The sequence below is a fragment of the Pan paniscus genome, chromosome 15, assembly GCF_029289425.2.
Source record: "Pan paniscus chromosome 15, NHGRI_mPanPan1-v2.0_pri, whole genome shotgun sequence".
Lineage (NCBI taxonomy): Eukaryota > Metazoa > Chordata > Mammalia > Primates > Hominidae > Pan > Pan paniscus.
In genome coordinates this window covers 91,161,133-91,184,284 of record NC_073264.2, presented here as the reverse complement: position 1 = coordinate 91,184,284, position 23,152 = coordinate 91,161,133, and the positions used below count along the sequence as shown (strand labels likewise).

Genomic DNA, 23,152 nt, shown 5'->3' with positions numbered 1-23,152 from the left:
CTCCCTCAACTCACAGAGGATAAGGATTGTCACCCTATGTACTATGTAGGTCTTAACAGTTTCTTTTTTTTTTTTTTGAATAATCAGATAAATCCAAGTGACGTACAAAATCCTGTTTAGCCAGGTAATAAGGTCTTTTCTCCAACCCCCTAAGAAATGGCCACGGGTTAAGGACTTACGACTCTGCTCTCACCCCCGTGCCCGAACACCCACACATACATTTTCCACTGTCATCTCTATGCGAAACTTGAAGTACGACCTCCAGAAGCCACTGTCACTGTCTTCGCCTGAGCAGTCACTTTTAATTCTTATACCAGGAATAAGTAAAGTAGGGTGTGGGGGCAGGGTGGAATGCCAAAGAGATGAACCAATTATCCTAAAAGATCCAATGCCATTTTACATTAGCCTACTCTGAAATCAAGGAATGTACGAGACATGCCAGCTAGAAATGCCAAAGAGAGCTCTAAAGTGTTTTGCACTGATTTACCAAGTTAGTAGAAATGCAATTATTTGTAATTACGGTATCAATGTTATCCGAAACCCATTAACATCTTTCTCTGTGAACTGCACATATTAATCTGTGACTATATACAGGAGAATAGAACCATCTTACTGGTGTGAGGATAAATTCAACTTGCTGAAAATTCAGTACTTATTTATTTCAAAAGAATCAATTTCAATTCTAGATTTCCTTAAGCTTCCTGATTACAAAGTAATTTTAAAAGCTGAACTCATAGTTTACTTTTAGCCTTCTGTTTGCGCTATGAAACAAAAATAGATTTTACTAAAGGAGATGGCCAAAATCATTCTAAAAAATGTTTTGGGGTACTTCATTAAAAAAAAACAACTTCATTTCTGAAGATCTTTCAAAAACAGGTCCTTAAAAATAAAACATATCAACAATTTTTTTTTTTTTTTGAGATGGAGTCTCGCTCTGTCACCCAGGCTGAAGTGCAGTGACACGATCTCAGCTCACTGCAACCTCCACCTCCCAGGTTCAAGTGATTCTCCTGTCTCAGCCACCCAAGTACTTGGGATTACAGGCATGTGCCACCACACCCAGCTACATTCTGTATTTTTAGTAGAGACAGGGTTTCACCATGTTGGCCAAGCTGGTCTTGAATTCCTGACCTCAAGTGATCTGCCCGCCTCTGCCTCCCAAAGTGCTGGGATTACAGGTGTGAGCCACCACATCCAGCCATACCAACAATTTAAAGCAATATACCTTTTGTGCATTTTATTTGGAAAGGATAATCCAATCAACTTAGTTTCCCTTAGAAAAATACTTGTAATTCTGGACTCTAGCAATAATTCTAACAGGTTTAGTGAAGTTTATTCTGCTACTATCTGAATGTAGGGAGCTATTTAAAATTAATAAGGCAGTAGGAGAATGGTTAGACCATTTAGGAACAAATGGTTTTAAAACCTTTCGGAGGATTATGTATATTATGTATATGCTAAATCTACATTATGCATACCTCATGTGCCAATCAGCTTTTAAGGACCTCTTCTATTAACTACATTTGCAGTTTATTAGTTTAGTTTCAGCCACTTAAATTTAAAAAAAAATTTTGAAATTATACTTGTCAACAATTATTTACAACCTGGTAAACACCAACTTAACCAATCAATCAAAGTTAACATCATCAGTAATCAGACAGATCGATAGGATGTGCCTCCTGATATGATGCACCAGGAAGAACACATTACTTCTTTGGTATTCTTGGTAAAAGTACATAACCTGGGTCTAATTATAAAGAAACGGTGAGTGGAAAACCCAAAGTAGAATGTTCCTCAGAGTTTATAAAATAACTGGTCCATGCTATGCAATGTGTTGATGCCATGAAACAAAAAATTGTGGAACTGTTCCAAATTAATGGAGACTAAAGAGACATAACTCAATGCATGAACTTTCTCTTTTGCTATAAAGGACATTATTGAGGAAACTGATGAAATTTGAATACAGTTTTGGATCAATGTTAACTGCTGATATTGATCACTGTACTGTAGTTATGTAAGAGAATGCCTTTCTTTTTAGGAAATATACAATCAAAGTATTTAGGGATAAAAGGACATCATGTTTGCTACTCTCAAATAGATGAGAAAAGTTGATATGAGAGAGGATGTAAATGTGATAAAATATTGACATTCAGGAACTTGGGTAAAGAGCGTATAGGAATTCTTTGTACTCTTCTTGTAACTTTTCTGTAAATTTGGAATTATGCCAAAACTTTGAAAGGAAAAAAATACTATATAAGTACTCATATGTGTATTTTTTAAAAATAATAAAAATGAAACAACCTCCTTAATAGACTATAACTAGTACCTCTGAAGCTTTGCATGTTCAGTTACTTCTTAAAGGAGTCATATAATTTATTAAGTCCAAATAAGATAGGCTTTATTTCACCCTTAGCTCATTACTTTTTCACCCTTTACTCTCTCGATAGCATATAAGATAACAAAGTGAATATAAGCTAAGAAGGGAGTGCAAAACAGATGCCCTTGGAAGAAAGGTTAAGATTATACACCAGTCTATTTTGCTTCCTCTTCAAAATCAAGGTCACACAGCAAGTGGGACATATGGAAATAATCTGTGTTAGAGTTTAAAAGTTGGTGATTTTGCTTTATAAAAGCCTTCTTTGGGCCAGGTGTGGTGGCTCTCATTTGTAATCTTAACACTCTGGGAGGCCAAGGCAGGATGACTACTTGAGCCCAGGAGTTCAAGACCAGCCTGGGCAACATAGCGAGACCCCATCTCTACAAAACATTTCTTAAAAAATTAGCTGGGCATGATGGCGCGCACTGTAGTGCCAGCTACTCAGGAGGCTGAGGTGGGAGTATCACTTGAGCCCAGGAGTTTGAGGCTGTAGTGAGCTGAGACCATGCCACTGCAGTCCAGCCTAGGTGACAGAGCAAGATCCTATCTTTTTTTTTTTTTTTAAAGGGGCGGGGGAGGGGCTTCTTTTAAAATTACTATTAGTAAAATGGGTTTGGTTAAGTTTGATTTTTCAGGAGAAGAGGAATGTAAGTTTGATGAGAGTAAGGATTTGTGCCTGTCTTGTTTGCCAACATATTCCAAGTACCTAGATGGTGTCAGCACACAATAGGCTCTCAATATAGATCTGTGGAGAGAATGAATAAACAGTAACTACTGCACCAAGCAGGGTATACTGGTAGCTGAGTCTTAGTTTTTGCTTTACTTTGATCATTTTCTTGGTTTCAAGATATCTGGCAGCCTCTTGCATTGAGCTTTACTTCATTCACAGCAGTATATTCCTTTGCTAAGCTTTTTGTAGTCTTCTGTCTTTAAAATAACACTGACAAGATCTTAGAGGTGTTACAATGGCTTGAAAATCACTTTTTAAAATGAAGTGCTTTTCAAATGTTCTTAACCACTTACTTTTTCAATCTTGGTAAATGCCTTTCTATAGTCCATACGGCTTCCCAGGAATGTTGGCTATATATGAACTGGTAATACTGAATTACTAGCATTATCCTACATGCAACTGAGGCAGTGTAGAGGACAAAACAGTACCAATATTAAATAAAATGCTCCAGTCTCTCTTGTACGTATCTTTATTTTTTTAAAAATTTATTATTATTATTTTAGCTTAAGCATACCCTGAGATTATATGTATCTTTCAAAAGAAATGCTGAAGAAACAAACAAAACTCATTTAAACATTGGAAAGCATTCTGCTTGCTGGCCAAATAAAAGATTTCTCATTCCATGGTCTATGACACTATACCTAGTTGTAAACTTCTAAGTTCCTGGGAATGCTTACTTTACTGGAAGGAAAGGGCCCTTGGAACATTTTTCAGGCTCTTCTAGTGCTTCCATTTTTGCCTTCTTAGTCCTTTGAAGATTAGGACTAAAGAAATGACGGGGGTGGAATCCAGCCAGGGTGCAGGGCTGGGGGTGGGAAGTGCAGGGCCCAAGGCCAGACCCCAGCAGATAAAGCCTAATCAGTCAGTCCCCACTTCCAACAGGGAGGAGGAGAACTTGGGTTAAGGAAGAAAAGGAACCTGAAGAACAGATAAGGGGAGAAAAGACAAAAGTAGCACAAAGCCAAAAGGGGGAAGATAAGTACTTTAATCTCAGTTAATCTTTTCAATAACCCTATAAGGTAGATACTCATAGTTCCTCACTGTGTAGACACAGACACTAAAACCTAGAGAAAGTAACTAAATGCCCAAGTCTATTTAGTAAGTTGTGGAGTTGGCACAGAAACATGGCCTGATTTTAAAGCAGGGTTTTCCTGGGTTTTTTTTTTTTTTTGGTGGCAGGTAAGATCCTGACAGACTGCTTTAAATTCTGATAAAAATCTAGATAGCCTTGCTACCGAAAATGAAATATGCATGAATACACAACAAATTTAGAGGACTCAACAGAAAGGCATAGGGGATTTCCACACTTTGGAAAGGAGAAAAAGAATGCCTCCTGAAACTTAGCATCAAACTATTGATTAGAGAAATACAAAGTTACCAGCAAGAGGCAGGATGGCACACTGGACAGCATGAGATAGGATTAACTTTGTCAGATGTGTTAACACCATCTAAGAAAGGGCCCATCAGAGAGAGAAGGCTTGGTTCACTATGAAAGCTGAGAAGGTTAGTGGGACAGAGGAGGCTTGGTTCACCATGAAAGCTGAGAATGGTTAGCGGGACAGAGGAGGCTTGGTTCACCATGAAAGCTGAGAATGGTTAGCGGGACAGAGGAGGCTTGGTTCACCATGAAAGCTGAGAAGGTTAGTGTGACAGAGGAGGCTTGGTTCACCATGAAAGCTGAGAAGGTTAGTGGGTAGGGAAGTTGTTAGATTCCATGAAACACTGTCGAGGGAACAGAGGAACCACTGGGCAAGGCCGAGCTTGGTAAGAACTGGAGATTTTGGGGTATCAATGAGTGATGTCATTAAAATTTGCCAATTGAAAAAAAAATCTTTTCTCTGTTCAGATTTAACACTGGCTCAGAAACCTGCAGATTATAATTTGGCTACTCATGTGGGCCTCTCCTTTCCAGTGGAGAATATGCTGATTTGGTGATGTAATTTGCCATTTTAAATTAAGTGTGTCTTGATTATATATCTCATCCTGTCTGAGTTTGCTAAGTGTGGACCCACCTTAAAGACAGATATTCTCAGGGCTGATAAAAGCAGCAGAGCAGCCTGTGAGGCTGGGACACACACAGGCCACACATAGGTAGATACACTGATGCCAGCCAGCCTTCCTCTGAGGACAACTGAACCTTCTGCAGCTTTTCCTATTGTGTTTCTACTGTGAAAGATACTTGGTCACTGCCCTTAAGACTCAATGCATGCAGTTTTCAAAGTGTAGCCCCTGGGGACCTCCCTTTTGAGGGTTTGTGAGCATGGTGGTTGGGAGGGTCTGTGAAGTCAACATTATTTTCATTGTAGTATTAAGCCATCATTTGTTGTTTTCACTTTCATTTTTACACAGGTATACAGAGGCTATGCGATGTGATATCACAACAGCCTCAATGAGAACACAGCAATGAGAATTCAGGTGTCACCTTTTAAGATGCACATAAAGAGGCTTGCAAAAACATAAAACACCACTTTCCTTGCTATTTTCTTCTTTTTGGAAATTGTCATAAGAACTTTTTTTTTTCCTTAGAGTTGGGGTCTTGCTTTGTCACTCAGGCTGGAGTGCAGTGGCTCAATCATAGCTCACTGCAGCCTCAAACTCCTGGGCTCAAGCGATTCTTCTACCTCAGCCATCCAAGTAGCTGGAACTACAGGCATGATCCACCACACCCGGCTATTTAAAACAAATTTTTTTTTACATACTGGTTCTCACTATGTTGGGCAAGGTGGCCTTGGGCTCCTGGCCTCAAGCAATATTCCTGCCTCGGCCTCCAAAGGTGCTAGGATTACAGGTGTGGGCCACCGTGCCTGGCATAAATGTACGTTACAATAGATTTATTATTGTTACATTTCTTGGTTTTAATTTCTAATAGTTAGACTTAATGACCTTTTGACCTTTATGATGGTGTGAAAGTGATATGCATTCAGTAGAAACAGTACTTTAGTAGTCTCCAATAAATTCCATGAGATAGTCAACAATTTATTATAAAACAGTCTTTGTATTATTTTGCCCAAGTGTAGACTAATTTAAGAGGTCTGATCATGTTTAGGGTAGGCTAGACTAAGCTATGGTGCTCAGTAGATTTGACGCATTAAATGCATTTTTGACTTATGATATTTTCAATTTATGAGGGGTTTATCAGCATGTAGCCCCACTGTAAGTCAGGAAGGATCTGTATAGTAATTATAGGAGTGCAAAGGGATTCCAAGACTAACCAGTGGCTACAAGGCCCCAGACAGGCTGGCAAAGGGCCCTCTGCAAACTTGAGCTTCCAGAGGGTTCCATGAGCCAGGATCCCACTGAGACCAAAGGCTTCTCCTGGGCTCTGTTTTTCTTATGCATATCCACCCGTGGTTTTCCTTTATCTGTGTCTCACCTTTACTTCCATACAGTTCTGGAGGCAAATCATATGGCACAGGAAAGGTGGCCATTGGCTCCTGGCTGCCAGCAAAGAACTTCTGTTTCACTTTGAAACTGTCTAGACCCTGCAGACACACAGAGGAAATCTATGATTGCACCCCATTTTCTGGGTTTAAAAAAAAAAACCAGAAGGCCCCAAGAAGCAATAATATCTTTATGGTACCTAAATAAAATTCAAATTATTTTGGAGCTATTTTCAATGTTCATAGGCAAATATATATTTACAACCCCCCCGCCCCAAATTATTTTCCTTTCTAAACATAAGAGCTTTAATTTTCAGGAATTAAGTTATAGCAAAGTTTGCAAAAGTTTTCAAAGGATACAAAGAAACAAGAGAGACAATTTTGGATATGATAGCCCATTTCAACCAAACATTATGTACAGTTTGCAGGGAGTTTGTAGAACTCACTGTATAAAAATACCTCAAAATACTTCCAACATTGCTATAGTAACAGGCTGCCTGGAGTAAGAAGAAATAAAAGCTGCTTTCATGTATAATGAAAGTGTTCCAATATAATGTGACAGAAGTATAAAAATGAAAATTCTTTAAGACCTATCAAAATGGAAGGTTTATTCCAAGAACTCTAGAATAGGGTATTAATTTTAGATCTTAATCAGGGTGGAAGTGGAGGTTCTATATCTAGGCTGATGTTCACACTGCCACTTCCTTCCAACACAAGGCCTGCCGCAGTGCAGGTGCTTACCACATGACCGATGTGCCCCCTCGTGCTTCCATACATTGACCATCTCCTGCCCCTTCGTGGATCATCCTGGCATTCTGCTTGTCCGTCTGTCTCTCATTCCTTCTGTCCACCCATCCACACACATATCCACCCTTCAAATCCTCAATACGCACATACCCAACAGTGCTGATGTCTTAGGAACCCATAAAAAGAACAAAGACTGAGGTGCAACTTAGCAAGCGGAGGCTGGTCATGGGCAGTGTCAGAGAACACGGGGAGGTCCGTGTTGACAGGGCTTCAGATAATCTGGGTTCTAGACTTTTCTCTGGCATTTATTAAGCTGAGTAAATGACTGATGTCTGCACATTCGTTCATTCGACACTTTATTTCTCGAGTCCCTCTTCTGGGTCAGGCATGGTGTCAGGCACTGAGTGTACAAGAGTTAACATAAACATCAATATCCTTGTCCTCATGGAGTATACAGTCTGGTGGAGGGACATCAAATACATCTATAAAAGTAAAATAAAAATTACTATTTGTGCTAAGTGCTGCAAAGAAAAGCAAAGGAATGCCATAAGAGAATAGCAGGCCTATTTTAGACTTGGCAGGAGCGGGTGATCAGTGGAAGCCTCTCTAAAAAAAGCAACACCTTTATTAAACTCTGAAAGATGAGTAGAGTTTGGTCAGGTGGGAGTGGAAAGAATTATGTTGCAGGTGGAGAGAACAGCATCCGCAAAGGCCCAGAGGTGGCAAAGAGCCTGGCAGGTCCCAGGGACTAAAACAGATGTTGAGTGGGACAGTTGGCCACTTTTATTAGGTTTCTTTTTTTTTTGGAGACAGAGTCTCACTCTGTCACCCAGGCTGGAGTGCAGTGGTGTGATCTCGGCTCACTGCAGCCTCTGCCACCCGGGTTCAAGCAGTTCTCATGCCTCAGCCTCCCGAGCAGCTGGGATTACAGGCATGCACCACCATGCCTGGCAGATTTTTGTATTTTTAGTAGAGACAGGGATTCACCACGTTGTTCAGGCTGGTCTTGAACTCCTGGCCTCGAGTGATCCACCCACCCCAGGCTCTCAAAGTGCTGGGATTACAGGTGTGAGCCACTGTGCCTAGGTTTCAATTTCTGTGTTTGTCCGCATATTCTCATTCATAGGTGGGAACTGAACAATGAGAACACATGGACACAGGAAGGGGAACATCACACTCTGGGGACTGTTGTGGGGTGGGGGGAGGGGGGAGGGATAGCTTTAGGAGATATACCTAATGCTAAATGACAAGTTAATGGGTGCAGCACACCAGCATGGCACATGTATACATATGTAACTAACCTGCACATTGTGCACATGTACCCTAAAACTTAAAGTATAATAATAATAAAATAAAAAAAAAAAAGTTCTGTGTTTGTAAAAGTGGGAAAGGCTGAGTGTGGTGGTTCACACCTGTAATCCCAGCACTTTGGGAGGCCGAGGCAGGCAGATCACTTGAGGTCAGGAGTTCAAGACCAGCCTAGACAACATGGTGAAACCACATCTCTAATAAATAAATACAAAAAAAAAAAAACAAAAAACTGGAGTGGTGGTGTGTGCCTGCAATCTCAGTTACTTGGGAGGCTGAGGCAGGAGAATAGCTTGAACCCAGAAGGCAGAGGTTGCAGTGAGCCAAAATCACGCCACTGCACTCCAAGCTAGGTGACAGAGTGAAACTCCATCTCAAAAAAAAAAAGAGTAAAAATGAGATAATCAAGCTTCTGGAGACATTACCATTTCTAACTTTAGCACCTAGCACAAGTCCTCGTACATAGTAGGTGTTCAAGAAATACCGATCTGTAGAAATGGAACTAAAGTTCCTTTCCTGCTTCCTTTATAAGTTTCTGCATAAGAGCAAATGGCACAACCTGTGTGAAAGTGTTTTGTGCATGTCAAGACCTACAGAAAGGTATGGGTTACAGCACTGATGAAGATGGTGATCAGTAATACAGTGAAAGGCAGGAGGTGGCAGATGCCAGGCACAAACTCTAGACAGAATAGGAAGAAGTGCCCTTCTTCTAGTCATTTTCCTTATCCAAGAAGAATAAGGAAAGGCTTTGTAGAGGATATTTTAGCTAGGGCTTGAAAAATTGGTGTAATTTTAATAAACAGAGAGATGATAGGGAAGAATACCAAGCGTGAGAACAGCATAATCAAAGGCAGGGTCAGCAAAGCACAGAGCAGGCACATCCCAGGAGGGCGAGGGCACTGACACAGAGGAGGGTGACAGGGAAGACACAGAGGAGGGGGACAGGGAAGACATGGAGGGCAGGCAGGCCAGCTCGGCAGCACCTGCCCCCAGGTTTCCCTGCTCACATGTTACCTTTGACACACTCTGGATCTGAGGAAGTCCCTAATTATCTCTTGCTTTTGCAGACCGCTTACTTGCTGTGTGGCTCTAAGCAAGTTACTTAGCCTTTCTGGGCCTTGGTTTCCTCGTTTATGAAATGAAGATGATATGAGCACCTAATTCATAGGGCTACTGTGAGGATATTTAAGTTATTTAACAATGACTGGCCCATGGTACTTATTCCAGGAAACAAATGAGTATAATTATAAGTATTTTCAGGACAATTCTCTGTGATGTAATCACTCCTATTTTACAGAGAAGGAAACGTATTTGGAGGTTAAATAGTTGCCCAAGGCCACACAGCTATTAAAAGTGGCAAGGCCGGGCACAATGGCTCACACCTGTAATCCCAGCACTTTGGGAGGCCAAGGCGGGTGGATCACCTGAGGTCAGGAGTTCGAGACCAGCCTGATCAACATGGTGAAACCCTGTCTCTACTAAAAATACAAAAACTAGTCAGGCATGGTGGAGTATGCCTGTAATCCCAGCTACTTGGGAGGCTGAGACAGGAGAATCGCTGGAATCCAGGAGGCAGAGGTTGCACTGAGCCGAGATCGAGCCACTGTACTCCAGCCTAGGTGACAGTGATGAAACTCTGTCTAAAAAAAAAAAAAAAAAGGCCGGGTGCAGTGGCTCATGCCTGTAATGCCAGCACTTTGTGAGGCCGAGGCAGGCAGATGACCTGAGGTCAGGAGTTCGAGACCAGCCTGGCCAACATGGAGAAACCCCATCTCTACTAAAAATACAAAAAATTAGCCAGGTGTGGTGGTGCGCATCTGTAATCCCAGCTACTTAGGAGGCTGAGGCAGGAGAATCACTTGAACCCGGAAGGCGGAGGTTGCAGTGAGCCAGGATGGCACCACTGCACTCCAGCCTGGGTGACAAAGCAAGACTCTGTCTCAAAAAAAAAAAAAAAAAAAAATGGCAGGGCTGGAAATCAAACCGTCTTTCTGATTCTTGGTCCTACATTCCTTCCACCAAGCAAACAAATGGTCTCACATTCACCACCAGGAACTATGACAAAGGAAGAAATTCCTTGAAAATTTAAGGCAGGCAGGGTCAAGATGAGCCAAATTCTAGAAACCCTGGTATTTGGACATTTTAAAAAACAAAGAGGCTAGTGGCTGGGAAGTGATTCCAAGTTAATGATTATTATACTTTTATGAAGTTTCAGGTAAAAAATGACTTCTCTCTTCTTTAGCTCCTATTAGTCCTGATATTTTCAAATATATCGTGGCCACAGGTTATGGTTCTTTACAGCCTGGGCCCAGATCTGAGGCTGTGTGCTCGACCCATGATTCCACTTTGTGATATTCGACCTCAGATATGAGAAGGTTTGAACTATCCCTGTCTGACAGAAACCAATATGCTTTTATTTTGAATGCCATTTCTGATCCAAATTCTAGGTTATTACAAAAAAAAGTACTACTTTCCCCTTCAATCTGAATGTCAAATAATTTGAGGCTGTCTTCTAATTATCATTATTTATATATCACAGTGGTATCACTTGGCATTTTACAAAACAGAGGAAGGCACCCTCCCAGGCACAGATACTTAGAAGACAGTTAAGACAATACGTTTATAAAACACCAGGTGAGAGGGTGGACATATATCACACATGAGAAATTGCTGACTTTTCCTTTCTTCAGCTTTGGGAGTGAAAGAGCTGATTGTCGCTGTGATGATTTATGTTTAGCAGCTTAGCTCAATCATAGGGAACAGGAGGCATGCTTCAGTTTCAGTTAGAGATGTAATTTATGTTTTTATTTGCAGCTATCCGAGTAGCAACCTCAAGTGGTAAAACCCTACACAAGGCATCAGGCTTTCCTGGATAAAACAGTGATAGCAGCTGAACTTCCCAGAAGGGGCACACTTAGTCAAAGACCAACTAATTGGCAAGGAAGTAAATTACAGGAAGGTGGTGGCATCTTTCCTGCAAGGCAGTATAGGATCAACAACTGGAAGTGCTTCCAGCTAGGGGCTTAGGAAAAGCTTTGTGGAGAAGTGTAAACCTAACAGGATTTTGAAGGATGGGTTTTTGATAAGCAAAGGGCTGTTTGTGTGGGGCTGGGGGAATGCAGTTCAGAAGGAAAGAAAAGAGTGCAACGTCATCACAGAAGTGACATCAAGATTCTGATTTGGCTGAAAACCTATGGAGTATCAGCCCCTGCTTTCAACCTTCTGTTGAACTGTGTGGCTTACATGCTGTTGCTGCTACTGCTAATGTCAACTGCAACGTTTACTGAGACTTGCTAAGTACCAGGCACTGTTGTAAACACTTTATGGGTTATAACTCTTGATCTCACATGAGATCCTATGAGTTACATTGTTTCCATTGTACAACGAGAAAAAGGGGCCTACAGAAGTAGAATAAGGAGGCCAAATCTAACACAGCTTGTAAGCAGGATCCTAGCTCCTCTCTGTCTCGCTTCAAAGTTCATTCTCTTTCTCTCATTTTGGCTCCTAGAGATCTGAGGTCCCTAAGGGATCTGTCCAATGTGTTTCCCCATATTCTCTTACCAAGTTACTTCAGAGTCTCTGAGACAAAGAGCAGTAGATCCCAGGATCACACTGCTAGTAAAAAGGGGCCATTGCTGCTACAGCCTACGTGCATTAATATGCTAACAAATACTTGTGGGTGGCTGGAGCCTGGGGGACATGCTGTTCCAGCTCACAGTGGACCTTGATGTCACACAAAGGAGTCCGGACATCATCTCGTGGGCCAAAGATTGCTGCTGAGGGTTTAAGGGCAGAGGAACACAGACCCTGACATGTGGGTAGAAACCCAGCAGTAGCCTGAGATGGGGAAAACAGAGAGGGAAGGGTCAGTTCATCCAGGGGAGAGAGAAGGTGACAACCAGTAGGAACAGGCAGAGAAATTCTTGCCAGGAATGCTCATCATCACTGGCCATCAGAGAAATGGAAATCAAAACCACAATGAGATACCATCTCACACCAGTTAGAATGGCGATCATTAAAAAGTCAGGAAACAACAGGTGCTAGAGAGGATGTGGGGAAATAGGAACACTTTTACACTGTTGGTGGGACTGTAAACTAGTTCAACCATTGTGGAAGACAGTGTGGCGATTCCTCAAGGATCTAGAACTAGAAATACCATTTGACCCAGCCAACCCATTACTGGGTATATACCCAAAGGATTGTAAATTATGCTGCTATAAAGACACATGCACACGTATGTTTATTGCAGCACTATTCACAATAGCAAAGACTTGGAACCAACCCAAATGTCCATCAATGATAGACTGGATGAAGAAAATGTGGCACATATACACCATGGAATACTATGCAGCCATAAAAAAGGATGAGTTCATGTCCTTTGTAGGGACATGGATGAAGCTGGAAACCATCATTCTCAGCAAACTATCGCAAGGACAGAAAACCAAACACCACATGTTCTCACTCACAGGTGGAAATTGAACAATGAGAACACATGGACACAGGGTGGGGAACACCACACACCGGGGCCTGTCGTGGGGCGGGGGGAGGGGGAGGGGGAGGGATGGCATTAGGAGATATACCTAATGTAAATGATGAGTTAATGGGTGCAGCACACCAACATGGCACATGTATACATATGTAACAAACCTGCATGTTGTGCACATGTACCCTAGAACTTAAAGTATAATAATAAGAAAAAGAAAAGAAATTCTTGCCAGGGCAGATGGTATAGGATGTGGACGGGTGAGAGGAAGGAGTAGAACGCAAGGGCCGTGGCTTTATTCGCTGGATGCGAGAACATCAGCAGGTACCAAGATACGCCATGTCAAATTGTTGCCCGGCTGTGGCCTCCTGGGAAACCCTGGGGACCCACAACAGATGGGCTGGGCCCAAGGCAGGTAGGCAGCATTGGTGTCAGGAGGAAGAAGACAAAGAGAGGGTTAAGGTGGCGGCTCTTGTAAACTGTATTAGTTCTTCCAGCCAGAGCCACATCATAAGAGTGCATGTACTTGTGGTACACACCGTGTTTACAATGAAAAAATTTAAACAGAACAGAGAAAAGAGAAAGTAGAGACTTGACTTTTTGGAACCCACTAGCACAGGACCAAGTGACCCTGGGGCTCAAAAGAGGCTGAGACCAGCACAGGGACACCTGGGCTACTCTCATCCGGAAGTAAGCAGTATTGGACCCTGATCCAGGCTTCTCAGATGCTTATGTGCAATATTATTCCCAGAGGCAGGAGGAATTCTAGCCACAGTGCACTAGGCAGGCTCAAGTCTAGTGCCTACTCAGTGGCTGACAGAGTATGTGCTCAATAAACACCAAAGGAATGAGGTCCAAAGAGAGAAGTACTTGTACCTCCCTGATATATGCACAGAGGCCTTTGGGTTTGGAAAACAGCTACTGATCTTTGAAATAATCACAGCTTTCCTATATTGAGACTTTCTGAACCGTAGTCTAATTTAAAAGTTAAATACACTTAAAGGGACAACCCAGAAAACATTACATAATTGATAAATTGATTTTAGACCTGAAAAGAATAAAGTCTTTGATTTAAATTAACAAACTTTTATTAGGCGACTACTACTAGTATATACCAAACATCACTGAGTACTGGGCATACAAAGTCAAATGTACCTTGACATGACTCTCCAAAGCTCTTGAAAGTGTTCTTAGTCAAAGGGGAAGCTATTGACAACATACTTTACAAGTTAGGTTTCTCTCAAAAGGATGTATTTCCAGATTTATTCACTTAAAAAAACAAGAAAAAAAATAGGAACACATGGTACCAGCGACTTATCAGCCTCCAGATCAATCCCAGGTTTCAAATGGCATCTTTATCGTGAATGGGAAATGCTGGTTCTCCACCTGCTGTATTTTTAGTTCACAGTAGTGTCACGTCACACGGCAACTTGGTTCCAGAGTGACAGGTCCTAATCATGGCTGTGGGGAAGTAGAGAACTGCAGGATTCCTTTTCTAGGTGAGGCCTCTGCAGTGTGTGACACTGTACCATTCTGGGCACTAAGCTTGACTATCTGCAACAATGGCTCCAAATGAGCCCCTCAGAACACAGCAAGTGACACGGCCTACTGGTGAAGGACAAAAGTGGCAACTCTGGCTGCTGATACCTCAGACATGTGGGTGGTGCGGACACAGAGTTCTACCCAAGAGATATGAAGGAGGGCTGATCTCAAGGAAGTAAATTCTGGATGATGTCCAGTCTGAAGGATGTCTAAAAAATTCTGTATTAAGTAAGTCTATTTGGCAAACATGAAGCCAAAAACACTAAAAGGCATGTCTTGCTGGTACTGAACAGGGAAACCTAAAAAAAGATATTAACTCCTGGCCTCATTTTATGATAAACTGCATTCTTGTCAGTAAACATTTTAGGATTACGATACAGAAATCTTTAAGATACTTATTAAGTTAATTTATAGGGATTGGCATTTTTAAGTACTGCAGTGGACTCCTAAGCGTATGTGTATTTTAATTTCAAGACAGCTACAGATGAGCTATTCCATACTGCAAATTGCTTTACAACACAATTTGTGAACATATTTAAGCACCTACTGCACACAATACCCACTGGACCAAAATCACAGTCTCCATACTGTTTCACACACTTCTCACATTGTTCGGTATGGATCAACTTAAAGGAAACAACTTCAACTAACAGACACTTAGGAAAAGCCTCCCACATGACCCATTCAGCTCACTCTGGTCCAGAAGACAAGAGTCAAAGGTCACAATGCAAGGTGGGATATGTGCTGAGCCCCAGGTTCTAGAAAGTTGTGGATGCAGAGGAGGGGTGCCTGGAGTGGAGACAGGTGCAGCAGGCAGAGGTGGGGCATAAAGGTGTTATTCTCAGTACAGATTATGGCTGGCTAGCAGGGTGGACCTCGTTCATAGTGAGAGCCATGAGTTCTGCACAGCATAAACAGTAAGTACCAGGAACGAGAGGTTAGGAGTCGGAGCACGAAGGGGAAAAGAAGCCCTGCTAAGGAGGCTGGATTCTACCTTACAGGATCTCCAGCAGGTAACAAAACCAGATCTGTGGTCTACAAGGCCCATTCCCACAGTGAACTGAGGAGTAGCATAGATGTGGCCCAGGGAGGTGAAGTGGGGGCCATGGCAGTAACAGCTGATTCGCCCAGCATGTGATGTTGCGGGGGTGTTCAGAGGGAACAGATTATCAAGAAGCATTAAGGAGTGAGAAATGACAAGATCTTTTGGGAGGCTGAGAAGGATCACTTGAGCCCAGCAGTTCAAGACCAGTCTGGGCAACATGGCAAGACCGCATCTCTACAGAAAAATTAACAAGTCAGCCGGGTGTAGTGGCACACACTTGTAGTCCCAGCTACTCAGGAGGCTGAAGTGGGAGGACTGCTTGAGCCTGGTGGAGACTACAGCTCTGTACTCCAGCCTGGGCGGCAGAGCAAGAGCCTGTCTCAAAGAAAAAAAAAAGAAAAGACATGCCAAGAGAGTGAGGTGAATAGTAACAGTGACTCATTAATAATCAGGTTTGTTAAACAGTGTGGTTTACATGGCTAAGATGATGATTTTGATAATACATGCAATGTGCTATATCCTCAAGTACCTTTTAAATAGTATAAATCATAATCCTAATTTCAGAATTATATTTTGTAAGATTCAAATTCTCTGAAAACTGGCCTAAGACCACTAGCCCTGCTTAAAAAACTGATGCCTTTCTACTATCCACGTGGAACCAAGGCCAGTGGTGTGTTCTGTTCTCCAGTCTCCTTCAGATTGGAATTCCAAGCCTCTCATACCCACGCCCCATCCCCATTCCAAGCACACAGAACTGTTGGCTCTTTCCCAAACACAGCCTGCACTATTATCTCTGTCTGGAAGCCTCCTCTTCCCTGACAGCAGGTTAAGCTCATACTCCTTTCTCAAGAGTGAGATCGAATGCCACCTCCTTAACAAAGCCTTTCCCAAGCCCCCCAGGCAGACCACATGGTCCCCCTTCTCAGAGCCCCTGTATTTTGAATGCCCCACACCCTAGTTCTTGTCATATATTGTAATCACCAGTGTCTGTGTCCTCGGCTTATCCATGCGTTACCAGAGAACGAAGCCTCCACTTCATCCTTTATTCTCTCCGCAGGGGCCTGGAAGACAGCAGGCACAGGGTATGTGTGGGACTGAAGTGAGTATGGAGGTGGGTAGTCCCAGGCCACTGGAACGTTCAGGTAGGAGCCTGGGGTATGCTTTGAGGAGGGAACCGTCGGGCTGTTCCGTTGGACAGCCTCTCCTTCACAAGTTAAGCATCTCACTCCTGTGCACGTATAAACTCAGCGAAACGACAAACTACCTCATGGCACAAATCTCTGGGTCATCCTCAAGGTCAAAACCATCGATGTTAATTTTGTGAAGGCCAAGCAAAGGTCTACTTTTTTTCCAGAAGCTTCACATATCAGTAGACAACATAGATGTTGTGATATAAGCACTTAAAGATAAAGTCTCCTATATCAAAATAACCCAACAACCCTTTTTACAGACTGACAAGACGCACATCAACTCACTTATGGGTGAAACCCCTTGGTAGTATCTACCCCTCAGGGTGACTTCCTCGCTCACATCCATCCTCCCTTCTCTGGAAACAGGCTCTTTCTCCGGGAATGGAGCTGGGAGAGTCCTGAGTCATGGAAGGCAGATCTAGGCCTGAGGTGTCACTGGGATGCGGACTGGCCAGCACCTGGGCTGCAGAGCCATGCTAGCTGCAGAACCCAGGGAGAAGGGCCGCTGCTGAGTCCCCTAAGAGGGCCTGGGCCCGTTGCTCCCAAGTCTCAGCTACTCGGCAACTCCGCTGATCCCATGACATCCCCCCAGCATCTTTTCAGTAAACTTCTTCCATCTGTGGGCTTCTGTGGGCACAAATTGGTTTCTGTAACGCACAACAAAGTCCTCTGGCTCTGCTCACTCAGGTAGGCACCTCCCTCAGATCTCAGCACCCGGCTCTCACCCAGGAAGGATGTCTCTGTCTCATTGCTTAGGTGTATCAGGTGGCCATCTGACTCTATGACCATCCTGCCCAACTAGCCTATGAGCTCCCTGGGAGGGGAAGGGTAAAGCCATTCTGTGTACCGTCCACAATGCCTGATTAGAGCACTCTGCCCAAGTCATTTGTGATTCACTGAAGGACACAGCCCAACCAAAGGGACAATGGCTAATGACAAGATAGGTATAGTGAGTGGGGCCTCACCAGGGTCATGATGGAAGCCTGCTGGAAAGCACTGTTCCAGGCTCTGTTTTTTGAGATGTGCTAACAAACTCTTGGAAAATCTGTTACAATCTTAGACTGTTAATTACATCGTCACCCTAATTGGTGCCTAGCTCTTGAATCGGTTGGCATAGTCTAGAAGGGGTGGAATCTGTTTTATATTCTTGTCTGATGGTCTTTATAATAATGCAATCTCTATTTTACCTGGAATGTGCTATAATGGGGCTCTTTCTTATTCCAAAATATAGAAGAGCCCCCCTATAAGGTCGGTTTAGGGATTCCAAATGATTATTTCTTTTTCTCTATTAGCCTTCATTAATGGATAGTCAGAGAAAGAATATCTGGGGTAAAAAATGAATAGCTCAGAAGGGTTTAGAGGACCTGGAAGGGCAATACATTTCTTCCTATTAGCATTTTCATGATCAGCATTTTCATGGTCAGAACAGTTACAAAGGACCAGACTTTTGTAAATGCTGACAACAGAAGCCAAACAGGAGTGATGTGGAATTTATTCCATTACTTATTATTGGGAGAGAACTCCAGCCACAGTTATTATAAAAGCCACAGTCACTATAATCACACCTCCTAGTGATGCGACTTCATTGTTTCCCACAAGCTGTGTGATAAAGCTGAAATCTTATAACTAAAAGAGGTTAGTTACATAGTTTTGTAGTGAAACTGAGACAGAAAGAGAAAGAATGGATAGACTGGTGAGAAGAAGAGAGAGAAAGGGAGAAAAGAGCTCTTCACCTGAGCACGGTGTGAGAAACAGTGAACGACGCTGGGGTGGGCTGGGAAGGTGGGTGCTCTCCAGCGTGCCTTAAGACTGGATTAAGCGGTGGCACACCCCTGTAATCCCAGCACTTTGGGAGGCTGAGGCAGGCAGATCGCTTGAGGCCAGGAGTTGGAGACTTGGCCAACATGGTGAAACCCCGTCTCTACTAAAAATACAAAAATTAGCTGGACGTGGTGGCAGGCGCCTGTAGTCCCATCTACTAGGGAGGCTGATGCAGGAAAATCACTTGAACCCTGGAGGTGGAGGTTGCAGTGAGCCGAGATCGTGCCACTGCACTCCAGCCTGGGCGACAGAGCGAGACTCTGTCTAAAAAAAAAAAAAGACTGGATTAGTCCAGATTGAAGTCTGAGGACAAGCACACACCAACCCCTCAGCTAAATCTTCTGGTCCAGTCGGTGTTGTCCACAATGGAGCTTTGTCATGTGTGTTTGTCATAAATTCAACTATAGCCAGTGAGGAGGGCAGGGGAGGGAGGGAGGAAGGAAGGCGGGGAGGGAGGGAGGGAGGGAAGAAGGTGGGGAGGGAGGGAGGGAGGGAGGGAAGGAGGGAAGGGAGGGAAGGAAGGAAGGGAGGAAAGGAAGGAAGGGAGGAAGGAAGGGAGGGAGGGAGGGAGGGAAGGAAAAAGCATTAGCCATCTGATCATGTGGGCGAAGCATTAGCCATCTCATCGTGTGGGCGATTCTGAGTGTGTGCCCACAGTGACAGGAAGGAAGGAAGGAAGGGAGGGAGGAAGGGAGGGAGGGAGGGAGGGAGGGAGGGAGGGAGGGAGGGAGGGAGGGAGGGAGGGAGGGAGGGAGGGAGGGAGGGAGGGAGGGAGGGAAAAGCATTAGCCATCTCATTGTGTGGGTGATTCTGTATTCTGTGTGTGTGTGCCCACAGTGAGTATAAGGAGGTGACATGGGAGATCTCAGTCCATGTGCCTCTTATGGTGGGAATATCTCTCTGGGTCAAGCGTGATTCTAGCATTTAGAGAAACAGATGGCTTGTACACCCCAGCCCCTATGTGCAAGCCATTCCTTCTGGTGTTTGGACACAGCCACTCTTTCTGGTGTTTGGACACAGAAATCTCAAGTGGCTCCAGAGCTAGGAGACAAGCTGGCTGTGCTGGACATCTCGAGAGACCACTTCAACACGGTGCTTTTCCAGAGGGCTTACTGGGCCAGAAGCACATGTCCTTTGTGCCACCCCACTGGCCCCGCCCGGCCAAACTCTAGCCAATGATGTGAACCAATCTCTGCTTCCCAGTTTGTGCTACTACCAATTCCTTTCCAACGTTGATGCCATTCCCACCTCTCTCTATACAGCCTACATCCTAAGCATCTTTCAAATACTCTGCCAAGCTCTCCTGCCTCCCAACTTCATCCTCCAGTCACCCCTACCTAAAACAACTTGTGCTTGATTGGGCCATTCCTTTGGTGACTTGTCATCTACCACCTTGAGATAAATCTTCACATTGTAGTTCACAATATTTATTTTAAATGTTATTAATTTCGCTGGAAGCACACAGTCAATTCCTAATCAAGTACATGCCTTGAAAGCAGGTATCCCACTGCACCCAGACTGGTGAGTGTTCGGTAAGCTCAGAGGTACAGACCAGCGGTTAAGAGTGCAGGCTCTGGGTAAGAATCCCGACTGTTTCCTGCCTACCTTAGGCAAGCTGTTGTGACTAAAGGAAGAGAACACAAAGCCCAATTCATCTCCCATGTGACCCACTGTGCAGTTGGAAGTGTAAACTTACAAATGCTGAAGGGAGGAAAAGGACCCCGAGCTCGTAGGAGCGGATCATCAGCTGGGTGCCATTCTTCTCCAATGCTCCCCAGGCAGCCTTGGACAGATTTGCGCTGCAGAGACAAGGACACAGAAAGGGCTGACTCAGGGAGGCATCTCAGTGTGGGTCAAACTTCCACAGCTGCAAGAGCACCGGTCAAAAAAATATATAGCTGCAATCACATTCATTCATTTTCTAGCAGAGTTGCTGCATTTTTGAAAAAGAGAATTTAAAATCTGCTGTTCTCTAATCCTTGAGATTTATCTAATTGCTAATTTGGGATAGTTTCACCCTCATCTGCATTTTCCTGAGGGCAGCTATTAAAATAATTATCTTTCCTTAGATTTTATTTTTTTCTTTCTAAAGCCCCTTTTCTTTTCACGATCCTGGAGTAGCCAGGATTTCTGGTTTTGTTGTATATAAAACTAGCATTTAAGAAGAAAGTTAATATTATCTTATGCAGTAGTATCTTAAGCTTCATATTTTCTTTTTCAGTTTTTTTGCCAGGTAGTGCTAATTTCTACTTTCAATGTGAAGAAAACAGCTCTGAGGACAAAGACTGTTATTTGTATCTAGAGATAAATGGTACGTTCAGAATGATGTTTTATATGTTCAAAGAGTTGTGGCTAAAAAAATCACAGTACAAGCCAGGCATGGTGGCTCACTCCTGTAATCCCAGCATTTTGGGAGGCCAAGGCGGGCGGACCACTTGAACCCAGGACCAGCCTGGGAAAGATGGCAAAACCACATTTCTAAAAAACATTAGCCAGGCATGGTGACGCGAACCTACAGTCCTAGCTACTTGGAAGGCTGAGGTGGGAGGATCGCTTGAGCCTGGGAGGTGGAGGTTGCAGCGAGCAGAGACTGCACCACCACACTCCAGTCTGGATGACAATTAAAACCTCGTCTCAAGAAAAAGAAAAAAATCAAGCTGCAGCAGGACGAAGGAGACTGGACACTGAACTTGCAAGAGGTGCCAAGGTGCATATTAAGGTGCTCAGGAATGGAGACCACTAAGCTCTGAGGCGTCTTCAGAGACTCTTTTTATAATCGAATGTGGCAGAGACTAACATAAACCCACCATAAACATTTTTTCAGTTAGGCTCACCCAAGTTCTATTTCATTTTTAAAACATATAAACCTCAGCTATTCAGAAAACTCTTTAGAGCCTGACTTTGTGGATGACTGTGACTATTTCGAGATTCACTCACTGGTGCACCAAGTATGTTTTCTGAGCTATGTGCTGGAACTATTGTCTGCTGGAATTGGAGAGTCAAACAAAAACAACGACCAAGTAAGATAAAAAAAAAAAAAATGTTTGTTAAGGGTTCTATGGGAACAGAGAAAGAAGAATGTGGAAATCAGAGCTAAGGAAAACTCTTGAAGCAATTAGGCTGACTTAAGCAAATAGAGCATTATTTACAAGCTTTCCTGGCTTCCTAAATGAACCATATTGAGGACAGGAAACCTTTGCACAAGGACCACAATCATGAACATCACTGTCTATGACGTCGTTGCGACATAAAGTGAAGAGGAAGCTGATGTTTATGATAAACTGGTATTATGATTCTAGGAAAAAACCTTTTTTTAAAAGTCCAAGATGACATCTTGCTTTTAGGTCTTTCACCTGTTAGTAAAACAGGTCATCTCCTGGGCGAAGAGGAAAGTCTAACGGCAAAACCAACAAGTGGGTCTGAGGTGTTTTTCTCACTTTTTAGATGATCGCTTTCTGGCCAACTCTTGACTATCAGTATCATGACAACACAGATGGGAGGTATCTTCTGGAAGGCTGTTCTCATTCTTTCCCCATGAGTTGTGTTTTCTTAGCATTCCAAGATTTGAGGGCTTATTCCAAAGTAAAGTTCAACAGAGATCGCAAGGACAGCCTTTCAGATGGCTTCCTCCAATCCCTCCTTTTATTTGGCTTGTAACAGATTTCTAAGCATTTGGGACCTTAGAAACTCTACTGTGAACACTGAGAGCCTGAAAGTCACTTGCAGGTTGTCTAGGTGATAAATCAACATTCCCTGAGATATCCTCTTTAATAACTTTTTACATTCTGGGTAATACTTTGAATCACGGGCACCTGGGGCAGCCAGGAAGATGGGGTATTTCCAAACTCTTGTGGGGTTGGGGGGCAGGGAGGGTGGGGGTGTGTGTGTGCGCGCGCGCGCACACACGCCCGTCATGTACAGCAAAAGCACTATGTCTTTCATGAGGCACAGCGACATCACAGGGGTCTCTTGCTCCCACAACTCCAAAAAGTTCTAGCTTCTGTTCTCCACATGGAATCCATTGTCCACTGCCTGTCCTGGCTTCTGTTGAAAACTCGTTTTCACCATTTTGTTCCCCCTGCCCTCGTTCTTCCATTGTTCTTTTTTCTACTGGACTGGGCTGCTTTCTCTCCCAAGTGCTGTGGTTTGTGTTGTTGCTGCTGGATACCGAGTGATGCTTCATCACTAAAGAGGGGTGGGGTATTTAATTTACTTTAGATCCTTAGGGTAGAACTCTGGAGGTCCCATGGTCTACCATCTACCAGAAACACTACCCAAACCCTTACTAAAGTCATGTTGAGTGACAGTAGCTTCTGGGGGTGTATCAGTCAGGGTTCAATCACAGAAACATAACTAGGAAATTGTATATATGTGTGTGTGTGTGTATTTCTTACAGGAATTTATTATCATGTAATTGTAGGAGCTGGTTAAAGTCTTTATAAGGGTGTTATCTTTGTCCTGATGCTGGAGCTAGAAGTCTACAGAGCAGGCAGAAGCCAGAGGGAGGACAGGCATAAAGTGAAGAATAA

General features: G+C 43.4%; 1 protein-coding gene across 12 annotated transcripts in view; it reads right to left on the bottom strand.

The window, feature by feature from the left end:
* TDP1 (tyrosyl-DNA phosphodiesterase 1) overlaps positions 1-23,152 on the bottom strand; it is an 89,706-nt gene that overhangs the window by 5,018 nt on the left and 61,536 nt on the right. For 5 of the 12 annotated variants that reach the window (XM_055097935.2, XM_003832754.5, XM_055097942.2 and 2 more), the window contains 2 exons: positions 20,320-20,422; positions 6,481-6,589 (listed from right to left, as the gene is read on the bottom strand). In XM_055097935.2, coding sequence (XP_054953910.1) covers positions 6,481-6,589; positions 20,320-20,422 — 212 coding nt within the window. Of the gene's footprint in view, positions 1-6,480; positions 6,590-7,577; positions 16,674-20,319; positions 20,423-23,152 lie in introns of those variants that run through there. The other 7 variants (XM_055097940.1, XM_034938001.2, XM_055097941.1 and 4 more) reach the window with 3 other exon arrangements.